Here is a 13,331-nt window from a genome sequence, read left to right as displayed (position 1 = left end):
CACTTCTCAGATTAGAACCGTGATTGCCCGATTTCCTCGTCTCTGCTGCACGCTCGATTATCTCGTGCCTATGACTCAGTCTTGGGGGGGGGGGGGTAGGGTAGAGAGAGACAGGGACAGAGACAGATGAAGAGAGAGAGAGAGAGAGAGAGAGATAGGGAAGAGATAAGATATAGGGAAAGAGATGAGTTGTGAGTGTGTGTGCTCGTATTTGCTTGAGTGAGACAGAGGGACAGAAAAACATATTGACAGAAACAGAAGAAGATATTATCTGTTTGTGATTTAATGACTTAATGTGTGTGTGTGTGTGTGTGTGTCTGTGTATATGTGTGTGTGTGTACATGACAGAGAGAGAGAACAAGAAGAAAGAAAAAGAAAGAAAACGTCAACAGAAGAGCAGATAGAAAGATAAACAGTGACAAATAGATAAACTAAAAAATATAGAATTAAAAAATGGTGTAGTACTGCTTGTTGATATGCTCAAGAAAGTGAAGGAAGAAAAGAGGGGTAAATAAGATTGATCAATATCAAACATTCTCATACAATTACAATACTATTCCCTTTCTTGTACCAATGAGGTGTTGTGTTTTGTGTGTGTTCGTGTTTGTTTGTTTGTTTTTTTAAAGATGCTTGTATATATGTTTGTATAGTAGAGAGCACTATAAAGGAAAAAGAAGCTGGCATTTTCACAAATGAACACTCACAAATCAAACACAAAAACTGATGGATTGAGAAAGAATGTTGCAAATTACAAGGAGACCAAAAAAAAAAAAAAAAAAGAAGGTTGATGAACACCATCAGGAGCTAGGGAATGGGGGAGGGGGAGGGGGAGAGCTGTAGTTGGGGAACAGGTTGGAAGTGATGATTGGAAAGCAGGAATAAAGCCTGTCAGACACAGGCAGTATGTCCAGTCAAATCCAAGCCCTATATATATATATTTTTCAATCTTTTAATGCAGCGGTGAATAGTTTATTATCAGGCTTCCTTCCTTTGTTGTCTGAGCCCCCAAAATAAACCATTTGAAAAAAAAAAAAAATGTAAAAAAAAGAAGAAAATATAGAGAGAGATACCCTGAGGCAGATAGGAAAAGGGCAAACTAAAGTCAGTGTCAGAAAATGAGGCAGAGACAGATAGAAGGAAAAGGAAAAAGATACGAGAGAGGAAAAAAAAAAGTAGTGAGAAGGATAAGCTCAAATGACGTGGTACATGATTGTATGTTAGGGAGACTCAAAAGGGCAAAGTATGGTTGTACATGATATGGGCTATACCCTTGTTATGACGTGAGGAGATGAACTTTGTCTTGTAAATAACAGGCCTGTGAAAATTTGAAAGAAACTCCACAAGTTTCTCAAATATTATCAAGGTGCATTCCAAATATGCAAAAAAAGGGCAAATGATTGATACCGTGAATATTCCATGAATTTGTGGCCTTATCAGTGAGAAAAGATTTTTCACATGAATGCGATGTTTTTAATAGAATATGCAGGGTAGACATAAGTGATAGTGTTAGAGGTGTGACCATATGTGACCTGCTACAACAAAAGGATCCTAAAGTCGCTGAAGGCTTATGCTAGAAAATCAAGTTTGAAGTCACATCATCAAAATTGGTCAAAGCAGTCGGATTTCTGTTTTTGGCATAATTTTGTAGTCTAATGTTTTGTCCATCATCTGCCAAAATTTCGAATCTAAATAATCAAATGAAAGGCAAGAAATTAGCGTTTTTCTGGGCCATGATTTTCCGACTGTCAACGTAACAGAAACGTGTCCGAAGATTTGGATTTAGCGCCGCAACTAGACTCCGCCCCTAGCATTGAGGGAGTGATCTTATTGGTCAGTACGTGGCATCCTGATTACTGATTGGTCATGCGTAGACCGCTGGTGCTAAGCTTGAATGAACATCGTGGAGGTCGCTAGGAACATACCTTCTATTGTCAAGCGGTGAAAACTGTCTCACCTCCCCTTGATCATGTTAGCGTCGGAAGGAAAACTTTCAAGGCGTTTTTCTGGAAACTCTGAATTCCTCAACCACTTGACATGCGCTAACAAAATCATTGATATCTCCACAACCGAGTACTTTTATGAGTTGTGCTATATATGAAATTAAAGTAGAAGAGTAAGGGAATAATGTCATGTCATTTTCAGAAAATTGTCCTCCCTTAACTTTTGGACCCATTTGTTGTAGCGGGTCACATATATTTAAGACCATGCCATGTTCACTCCAGATTTCTCTGCTTGTGGACATTGACAAGGACTACTACTACTGCTTTGACGTTGACAACGACGACTATGACAATGACTGCTATAATTCCTACTACTTCTACTACTACTCACACACACAGAGTGCACCATAGACTGTACAGTCAACTTACAGGGTTACCACTCAGCAATTCATAACTTCTTGTGCAGGGGCCAATGTTACTTAAATCATTCCACATACATGTATCTTCATGTTTTTCATAATGTCATTGTGATATATGAGTTTTCTTAATGTTAGTACTCTCATACTAATAAATTTTTCAGACTTTTGTGTGAAATGCAGTGATTACAAGAAATTTGATAGCAAATCTTCCATACATGACGACCCTATAAAAGATGCAGTGATTACAAGAAATTTGATAACAAATCTTCCATACATGACGACCCTATAAAAGACATAATTCTCTACCATAGGAAATAACATTTCAAGTCAGAAAAGGCCAAGACTCCATTTAGATAAGGCGCTCCTGGTTAAAAAGTTCTGTCTCCACGAAAGCAGGGCAAAGTTGACGAGTGAGAAGTGAGAACTTGAGAGGGGTCAAATTACTTCCACTACGTAAACAGTTAATCCCATGTTTGACCTCTTCCTGCAATTTGAGGCATAGTAAATGTAATTTGCTGTAAGGATAAACACCCTTTAATGCCCAGTGGGTAAGATATAGCTTGCAGACATGCTCCGTTGGCAATGTAGGTCTGTAATTGCTGTGCATCTGAAAAGGAAGGCTATGGCTATAATGTCAAGTGTGAATATGTGGTATCATGTCATAGTTAAATGAAAACAGTGTGGTCATGTTACTCTTTTTTTCATTCATTTCATTTTTCCAAATTGCATTACTGGTAAAACACAAAAGAACAACAAAATAAAGATGTTGTCAGAGAGAATTTGATCCCGTACAAGGAAATGTGAATTCACACACTAGTAAAGAAAGGGTAATTTAATGTCCATTATAGATATAATTGTGTTATTGTTGTTACAACAGTTGGTATTTAGGCTATGTTTATTTAGGTATGCATGGCACCACATATTTGATTGGCTGCAAGAAAAAGTTATGGATTACTTGAAAATCCATTTTCCAGGTCCATGTTGGGTATCAAACAGATTGGTAGAGAGATAGCATTTCTGGGATAATGATGACTATCTATAAAATATAGAGTCTTTCTCAGACTAACCTCCTTGCATTATTTGTGTATGTTTGCTTGTTTCATGCAGAACAATGTGTGGTACTCCAAACTACATCGCCCCTGAGGTGCTGGGAAAGATCGGACACAGTTTTGAGGCTGACGTCTGGGCTCTGGGATGCATCATGTAAGTTTCATAATCACCTTTAAAACCTCCATTTCATTTCCTCTCTGAATGTTTTATTATGCAAATGTAAAGAGGAGTTGTTTATCAAGTGTTTTACAGGTTTATCAACATGAGTATAGATGAATTAATGTCACAAGTAATGACAAAATATCTTTTTGAAATCATTTTAATTTTTCTTTCCTCAAAAGAAATCTCTTTATGATTTCATAAAAGCATTTTGCTTCAGGAACACTTTTCTTATCCAATCTTGCAATATATGGACACATAAATATGACTTCAGCTGTGGAATGATGGTGAAGGCAGAGGAGGGGTGTTGATTTGTGTGTTTTGATTATGATTTTGTCAAATCACTGTTTGAAAATTAAGTAAATAAATCAAACAAAAGATAAATTGACAAGTAAGCAGTAGTACCTCAACCTACCAATAATATCTTCCGCCCCGAAACTCAGGTACACAATGCTTGTTGGCCGGCCCCCATTCGAGACCAGCTCACTGAAGGAGACGTACGCCCGCATCAAGCACAACAAGTACCACTTCCCAGACACGCTGTCCCCCGTCGCCAGGGAGATCATCTCGGACCTGCTATCATCAGACCCCGAGGAGCGACCCCCTCTGGAGGTCGTCATCAACAATGAGTTCTTCACCCACGGCTTCGTGCCCGAGACGCTGTCACCGTCGGCCTGCGTCACGGCACCGGAGTTCCCCATCACCAAGGTCCTGATCAGCGACCACAAGGGCGACCTCGTGACCAACGAGTTCTGCCGGCTGAAGCGGGAGAGCACGCTGCAGCGTCGGGACGTGACGGCGCCTCTATCAGAGGTCATTCACAATGAGGGCAGCACTCAGGGTCAAGGAAACAATACAGTATGTGGCTGTTCTTTTGTACTTTTTGTAAAATGAGGCATGAATAATGGTATAGGCAATAAAATTCCCATTATGATGAAGTCCTCAGGCTATCAAAGTTTTATTAGAGCTGAAGAATAAGGAATACAAAGATGTACAGACAAGTATTTGGGGACCTGCTTCTACTTTGTTGTAACACAAGTTTCATTATAACCATGTTCATTATAATGGGAATGCACTGTATTAAGCAAATTTGATCTAGAGGGATGTGCTTTGAATTACTGGGCATATCTTTTATATATTGTTCTTGAAGTATTCCCAGCATCCTCTAGCAGGGAAATTCAAGTGTTACGAGATGTCGAAGGTCACATTTATCAAAGCCATTATCCCAAGATGATGTCCATCAATAGTATTGACAATTCATCTGTATTTTTCCCTGCTCTCGCTCGAATTCATAGTTTCTTACTGCTTGTAATGTGCACTAAATTGCATTATTTCAAGGAATTCATCATCACTCCTGTTCTGTCAGTTCTTATTTTTATCATTTCTTTTTTTTTGGGGGGGGGGTATAACCTTGATATGTACATTTGTTATGAAAGAAAGGAAGCTTGTATTCTAAGCATGTACTCATTTTGCTAGCACTTCAGTGTGTATGAAGCAAATATTTGGCCTTTAGTAAAGTGTGACAGACCTTCACGGTTATTTATTAATATCATTTTTTTAGGTTGTTTCCCTGTTCTTGTTATTACACATTTTTCCATCATCTACAATAATTTTTCTTCTCTCTCTCTCTCACTCTCTCTCTATATATATCTCTTTTCTGTCTTTCTCTTTCTCAATTGTTATAATTTGTTTCCACAGCAAACCTCAGGGAAACCTTCTGGCACACCCAAGCTCAGAACTAGAATAGTAGGGTCACGACCTATAACCCCTGTGACCTCCGCCATCAAAACAGCCATGGTCAATGTAATAGAAAAGAGGAGTGCAGGTGAGTTCATTGATGTTTTTACTGTTTTTTATCATTTTTGGTCTTATAAAGCACTATTGCTTTGTAAGCATCCCAATAGACCGATTCGGTTTCGTTGAGGGCAGCAGACAATTTGTGGCACTGGGCGCAGCCATAAGCTCATTTTGCGGTGTCCCAGCCGACCCCCCCCCCCCCCCCTCCCCCACCCCCCGGGCAACATGTTTATCGCGCACTTGTAACAAAGGTTCGCGCACTATAAGCAAGCATTCGCGTACTCAGTACGAGACGCCCATTGGCTAAAACAACCATGCATCAGTTTTTCCATTCCGTGCGCGTGAGAGGGGTGGGGGAGAGAGGAGGGGGGTCGGCTGAGACACCGCAGTAATGGCGCTGCCCATGCCAAAAATACACATAGCGCGTCACAGAATCGGTCTATAATGATTGATAGATAAAGTTATCTTTTTTAATCTATGTTTACCAAATACAGTGGAGAGGATCAAACTTTCCTGTGATTGTTGGGATTTCGTTGGCATCAAGCCAGTTTTAGTCAATTTATCTTGTTACGATTTGCAGCGGAGAGAATTTCTGTACATAGTTGTTCCAACATCTCATGAAAATATTTGCATTTTGGTATTTATGCACCATTGTGGTTCAATAGAGTACAAGTATTTGTGAAAATATCTACTCAGTGAAATATTTTACACATAATTATAATTTCATACTAAAGTAGTAAAATCTTCACTGAAGTTGTTTCATCTGTGCTTTGATAGCAAATAATTGCATAAGTGTAGAAAATGAATAATAAATCATCATCTAGTATTCAGTCTCCATGTCTTTAAATCCAGTATGACAATTGATGAGCACACCAAATCTCTTGAGAATTCAATCATCCTTAAGCTGACAAGAATGTTGTGGGCAAAAGTTGGGAAAATTCTTATTTTTCTATACTTCCTATGACTTTTAGGTATTCCACTGAGGAATTTTCATTGCCATGTACATGCATTTGAGTTTCCAAATATGGAATCTTTCACACGCTGTTCAAGTCCTACTTTTACAAAATAATACTGTTCAATCAGACAATGGTTTGTTACTGTTTCATTCAGATTAAAAGACTTCAGGTAAGAAAGTTTTTGATTGTAAAGTTTCATATGTTTGGGCCAAATTGTGATGTTGATGGCAACCACACAAACATATTAGGAGAGATGATGTTGCATAATGACTCGCAACATTCCCTTTTTTTTAACAAAAATGTCATAAAATTCATGTTATTGAATGATAATTCATCAGCTACATCCCCTTTCCCCCCCCCCCAAAAAAAAAAATAGTCCATCACTGCATTGCCTTCACCAGACTATAGTGATTTGGAGGAAAGGAACAACCTTATTCTTAATGATTTCATGTCAACAAAAAAATAATAAAATAGGAAATTTGTAGTGAATTTTTGTGTCCAGGTAGATAGGAGACTAGTGCATTGATGACATCATCACTATTTCCAATGTGCACATATTTTGTAAAACATATAACACTTTAAGATTAAAGAATTTCCAAATTTTAAATCAAATTCTAACAAAATGTCTGCAATTCTGTTCATCTGGTTTTTCAAAGCCAGCATGGGCATGGTGTGGAGTGGCACGTAAACACATTTTTTTTTTTTTTTTTTTTTTTAGCAAGACTAGATCCTGTGTCAGGCAATTTGCTCGTCCTTGGATCATTCCTTGTCTGTACTTTGCCTTTCAGCTGTGACATCAGCAAAAACAGTCCCAGGGTGCTCCATGGACAAGGTCTACGAGATGCTGAACACGTGTTTGAACCACATGCCAAAAGGTAAAGGGTGTGAGCCAAACTCATTCCACCTGTGAATTATTTAAAGGGATTGTACAGTATTGGTGGAGATGAAAATTGGGCTTTTACCTTTTTGCGAGATACCAAGAAAACACTTATGATTGTACAGAGCATACCATTTTAAGAAGAATTCAAAGTTTATTTGATGAAAATCGGATTTGGAATGATTGAAACATCCAAAAACAAAGTAAAACAAAGCAGTCGTATAGAATCACACTTTTTTTGATATCTCAGCCATTTCAAAACCAATTTTCATCAAATAAATTTTGAATTCTTCATAGAATTACATGCTCCTTCATATTTCATAAGAGGTTTCTCATTATTTCACCAAAAAAATGTTAGAAACTTGAAATTAGGTCTCAACCAAAACTGTATGATCCCTTTAACCCTTACTGTGCCAGGGACATCAGACAGTCCATAAAACACTGTCAAGATTGGTTTTTCTGTGCCAAACAACACTCAAAGCACACAAAGGATTAAAGGGTATGTACAGTTCTGGTTGAGGTGAGGATTTAGCTTTTAACGTTTTGCGAAATATTCACAGAAACCACTCTATGAGATGTCAAAGAGCATGCAGTTCTAAGGGGTATCAAAAGTTTATTTGATGAAAATCGGTTTTGAAATGGCTGAGATATCCAAAAACAAGGTGAAACAAAGAGATCCTAATAAAGTTGTGGCATGTCGCCTTTTACTATGAGCACTTTTTTGGATATCTCAGCCATTTGAAAACCAATTTTCATCAAATAAACGTTGAATCCTTCTTAAAATTACATGCTCTTTCATATTTCATAAGAGGCGTTTCATTATCTCACTTAGGAATGTTCAAAACATGAATCCCCACCTCAACCAGTACTGTACAGTCCCTTTAACCCTTTGCATACAGGAACATGACATGTTTATATTTCTCTCAAATATTGAAACATCTCTGAAGCAATATGATAAGAGCCACCAAGAGAGAGAAAAAAAAAATGATCAGATGCAGTGTGTTTGTGTCTAAACACAATACACCTCAGAAAAGTGTTACTCACAGTAGTTATTATGTGTACTTTAATGATTATAATGTAGTTGTCATTACTTTGTCATAATTATGTGACATTAGTGTACCTATTCATGGCCAAACAGGGATACACACACAATGGACAGTGTAAAAACAAAAAACAAAAACAAAAAACCAAAAAAATTGCTGGAGAGGGATATGACATCAGCAAAATCTGTCTTTTGCTTGGGGACAACAAGTTAAAGTATGTGGTAACAGGTGACTTGACTTTGTTTAACCTTTCCCTCCACCCAGAGGACTACAGGAACACACCCAAGTACAAGCCAAACCCAAGCGAGGTGGTGTGGGTGATCAAGTGGGTGGACTACTCCAACAAGTACGGCTTTGGATACCAGCTGTCAAACAAGGTGGTCGGCGTCATGTTCAACGACAAGTCCCGCATCAGTTTCACCCCAGACAGAAGGTACGTGACAATCCCCCCCCCCCCCCACCCCAGCCACACCCAGTTAATTCTGCCTTAACCTGGTGAAGACTAGTCCCAAGTATACTTGGGCAGGTGTTTATGGGAATTGCATGTTAGAGCAAAACCAGCTCATCCTTGATGGGTCAATGTGTTAACATGTTGCCTTAAATCTTCCTTCATCATTCTCCGTATTTTTCGGCACCTCCCTTCATTTAGCCAGTTTTCCTTGACAGAAATTATGATTTCTGATAATGAGGGATACTCTGTTACTGCAAGAGAAAGGAGTTATTATAGAAGGTTTCTATCTCTTCTTCTATTCCTTCACAAAAGTACATTATGGTTTCTACTGTGCTTTAGGCCTGTGTACTAGATGAGAGAAATTTTCCACTCTTGTGTTGTTGCTTTGTTCAAGTTTATTTGTGATCACCTAATTTTGTTGTACAAAACTTTCCTTTGTACTTTGTGGATTGAGAGTAGTGTAATCTGAGTGACAGGGACCTTGACTGAATTAGAAATGACACGCTGTAGATCGTGGGATGAAATCACAGACTCTTACCTCCTCGCCTGGCTATATGATTCATTTTCTGCCCCTCATCATCACTTCAAAATTGACACCTACAGATTAAAACCTGAAAGTATGATGATGCTTGATTATTAAAGTCTTCCTTCTTTTGCTCTTCCTTCTCTCTTCCCCCCCCCCCCCCCCTCTCTCCCTGTTTTCAATATCACAGTTCAGTGCAATACCTGTCAACCGACAGCAAGGTACATTCCTTTCCCCTCAACTCCGTCCCCACCCGGCTCTCAAAGAAGGTCACCCTCCTGGATTACTTTGCTACCTACATGGACGAACACCTCATCAAGGTAAGCTGCAGAAGATACGACCCTGCCCCTCCTCCTCTTGGTGCCTGGCAACCATGATGTATGTGTATTTGCTACATCATGGGGATGTTTCATCAAGTTAGTCAGCGCTGACAATTTCAGCAAAATCATAGGTTTTTATTGGCTGTGATGCTCTGGTCACTGACTGTTACTATGGTAATTGTCAGAGACTGACAACTTGTCAGTGCTGACTAACTTGATGAAACACCCACCCCCCCCCCCCCCCCCCCCCCAGGAGCCAAGTGTGTAAAAGATTGCTTGATTGACAGTGATTTGGAAGAAATAATTTCTGCCAATCAGGAAAATCAGATCAGGTTTCTAAATTTCTTGGTATTGCCACAGGAGTTCTATTTTTTTTATTTTAATATCTTCCTTTCAAAAATTATTGTGCACTTGGCATAAATGCAGCAGCTTATAAAACTTCTGTCCCAAAATAAGCTCATATTTCCACCTCATCATGTTTTTGTTCCATCATTCATTGCATCTGTTTCACATTGTTCTGGGTGAAGGCTGGAATAGGACACTCCGCAGCAGTGGAAGTGAAAAATGAGAAGTGACCGTGGAATCGCAGTCAGTGCTGTCAAAATGCTGCACACTATTAAATGTTAAGAAAAACTTTCCCCATTCTCCCCATACACAAAATCATGCATACACAGTGTTCCCTATAAACTCTACACATACATTCCTTCCTCATTTTGCACCAAATCATGCCATTTTTTTCTCACTTTTCCGTCTCTCCGCCTGCCCTTCTCTTTCCTCTCATGCGTCATGTGACCCTCGCCAGGGTCTGACCTCCGACCTCGGCTACCTTGAGTCGTCACCGGTCTCACCACAGGTGCAAACAAAGACGTCCATGTTTGCCATCCCGCTAGATGTGTGCATGTTTTCTTTTTGAGCAAGATTCTCAGCTGCTCTCTGTCATTAAAGAGATCGTATAGTTTTGGTTGAGTCCTAATTTCAGGTTTCTAACATTTTTGGTGAGATAGTGAGAAACCTCTTATGAAATATGAAAGAGCAATAGGTATTCAACGTTTATTCGATGAAAATTGGTTTTGAAATGTCTGAGATATCCAAAACAGAGCGACTCTAATAAGTGTGGGACCCACACTTTATTACGATCGCTTTGTTTTACTTTGTTTTTGGATGTTTCAGTGATTCCAAACCCAATTTTCATCAAATAAACTTTGAATCCTCTTAAAATGGTATGCTCTCTACTATTTCATAAGTGTTTTCTTGGTATCTTGCAAAAAGTTAAAAGCCCAATTCTCATCTCCACCAATACTGTACCATCCCTTTAACCCGTTGAGGACGAGTCCCGAGAATACTCGGGCAGGTGTCTATGGGAAATGCGTGTTGTAGCAAAATCAGTACGTCATCAACGGGTTAACCTATTTCGTATGAGATCCTTAAATTCCCCTGTAGACTTCCCACATGAACCATGAGTTTCCCAATTGTCAATTGGTTAAATCCTTGTGTGATAGTGGAAGTGGTACCCACCCTAAATGTGATGTGCATGACCTATATATACTCTGTGTGATGTACTGTAAAAGTGGAATTTTTCACTTGGTTTGAAATATACACAACATGAAGATGCTAAACTTTTTGCTTGTTATATGTAATATTATTGTAGATCTTTGAAATTCAGGTAAGTGTATTGTGGAGATATGTTGCTTGTTATATCAGTCTTGTATTTTATACCAGGTAGTTGTCAGTTGTAATTTGATGTTCACATTATGTACTTTGTGGATACATTTATTCATTATGTGTTGTTATTCTTTCTGTGGTTCTCTTTCAGTGATAACAAGAACATGAAACAAAACATTAACAGCCTGGTACAAGATTGCAGTCACGATAGATTTCATAGAGAATTATATAGCAAGAATGTATATTATTTGGTATTTGTGAAATGCTGAGACCATTTTCCATGTAGTATGCAAGACCAGCAGTTTGATGATATCTATTTTTATAAACATCTTTATTATTTCAATCACTACGTTACAACATAGCATGAACAAAAAGGAACCTAAATTTGATGTTGTGTCAGAGATGGATAGCTATGATTTTGTAGTTTACTTTGCTGTTGTGTGATATATATACGTGTACATATCTTATACATTGCCATTATTTGTTTTTTGTGGGTGTAGTTTATTTTCTGTAAGCATGATTTGTGTGTTACGTCATTCTGTTGCCATTTTTCTATTTGGCTGGCAGCATTTTGGATGCATTTTTTTTAGTAATGTGCGAAGGTTTAAGAAGTAAGTTTTATAATCTAGACCTAGGCCTTGAAGTTTACCAGAGGATAATTATAAGATGCTGCTCTGAATTTATCTAGAAAAACATTTTCAAATGGGCCATGAACAAAAAATTGATTTTCAGCAGGCTTTAATAATTCCCATGCAGATGATGGTATGTAAAGGAGTTGAATGCAGATGATTCTTCATACTGTTTATGATATCTATTAAAGTGGAGTGAGGAACCTCCTTTTAGAGGTTCTCCTTGTATCTGAGAGACTTGAGACAGGAAACTCATCCTGAGCAGCCACCCCTAAAGTGAGTTGCCCCTCAAAACATTGCATACCGACAAGAAGTTTCCATGGCAATGAGTGTGGAGTGTTGAGTTGAGTGTGGAATAAAAAGGATGTTAATTATTTGCTTTCCTCTAGCTAGGCAAGGTGAAACAGAAAAAAAAAGGCAAGATCATTTGCTAAATGTTTGCTTGTTTAGTGCTCAGTTTTAATTTTGACAAGTGGAATGCAGTGGAATTCTTCATCCTTTTGTACACACTCTTTTTCTCCTTCCCTTTCAGGGTATTGACTCCGACAAGAAAGATGGCATCCGCTCGCCATCCCCCAAGAGGAAAGGGGTGGGACAGCCGGGTGTCAGCCCCATCTCCTCAGCCCAGCCTTACCTGGAGAAGTGGAACCGGACAGGAAAAGCCATCACCATGTACCTCAGCAATGGGACGTTGCAGGTGAGATCTTGATGGAATCTTTTCAATCTTATTGAATGGCTGATTTTGATCTATTATGGATAATGTCTACATTTAGACGAGTCACTGTATGCTTACATTTCTCTTGAAAATTATGTTGATGGGTTTTGTCCATCAGAGGTTACATTCCTTGCCAAGAGAAGTACTTGTCTGTTGGCAAAAGTATTGGCATTAACTCAAAAGATTTTCTCCTTGCAATGACCTATGGTGAGCAAAATCATGAACATAACATAACCAGCAAGATACCTTTCCCCGAGGTTAGTCCTAACATGTGAAAGTAAAAGCAACATATTTTTAGAGTCTCCCATTTCACATGATTCCAATAGTAAAAGACGAGGATAGCATTGTGCCTGAGTTTTATAGTTAAAAATTTGCTTTAGATTCTGGTAGTTAACGAGGAAATTCTTCTTGGGCTCAGAATAGAATGTCACCATACAAACATTGAGCAATGAAAAGGATTATTATGGTGTCTCATTCGATTATGATCCCGAAAGGTAATGATGTATGGTACAGAACTTGAGTCATTAATTGCTGTCACAGTACCAGTTCACCCATTTTTTTTTTTTATTACTTTTACAGCCATCACAACCAGTGGCTAAACTCAATTGTCATATCCTTGATCACTCCCTCTCTTGTCCATTCTTTAAAAAAGTGAGAAAATATTAGCTTTGAAGAGGTGTCAGTGTCTAGTGCTATCATATGACCCTTGGACTGAATTTAAACTTGTGTTCAGTTTTGTATTGTCTCTGACAAGATCATGGTAGTATTATTGTGAGATGGGGGTGTGTCA

The 13,331-nt window shown here is 38.6% G+C and overlaps 1 protein-coding gene across 1 annotated transcript in view; it reads left to right on the top strand.

The window, feature by feature from the left end:
* LOC140236897 (serine/threonine-protein kinase PLK1-like) overlaps positions 1-13,331 on the top strand; it is a 69,657-nt gene that overhangs the window by 54,741 nt on the left and 1,585 nt on the right. Inside the window, exons 5-11 of the mRNA XM_072316832.1 lie at positions 3,467-3,562; positions 4,012-4,426; positions 5,267-5,393; positions 7,110-7,196; positions 8,506-8,674; positions 9,406-9,535; positions 12,359-12,523. Of these exons, the coding sequence (XP_072172933.1) occupies positions 3,467-3,562; positions 4,012-4,426; positions 5,267-5,393; positions 7,110-7,196; positions 8,506-8,674; positions 9,406-9,535; positions 12,359-12,523 (1,189 nt within the window). The remainder of the gene's footprint in view (positions 1-3,466; positions 3,563-4,011; positions 4,427-5,266; positions 5,394-7,109; positions 7,197-8,505; positions 8,675-9,405; positions 9,536-12,358; positions 12,524-13,331) is intronic.

Source organism: Diadema setosum, chromosome 13 (assembly GCF_964275005.1).
Source record: "Diadema setosum chromosome 13, eeDiaSeto1, whole genome shotgun sequence".
NCBI lineage: Eukaryota > Metazoa > Echinodermata > Echinoidea > Diadematoida > Diadematidae > Diadema > Diadema setosum.
This window is presented reverse-complemented; position numbering and strand designations above follow the sequence as displayed.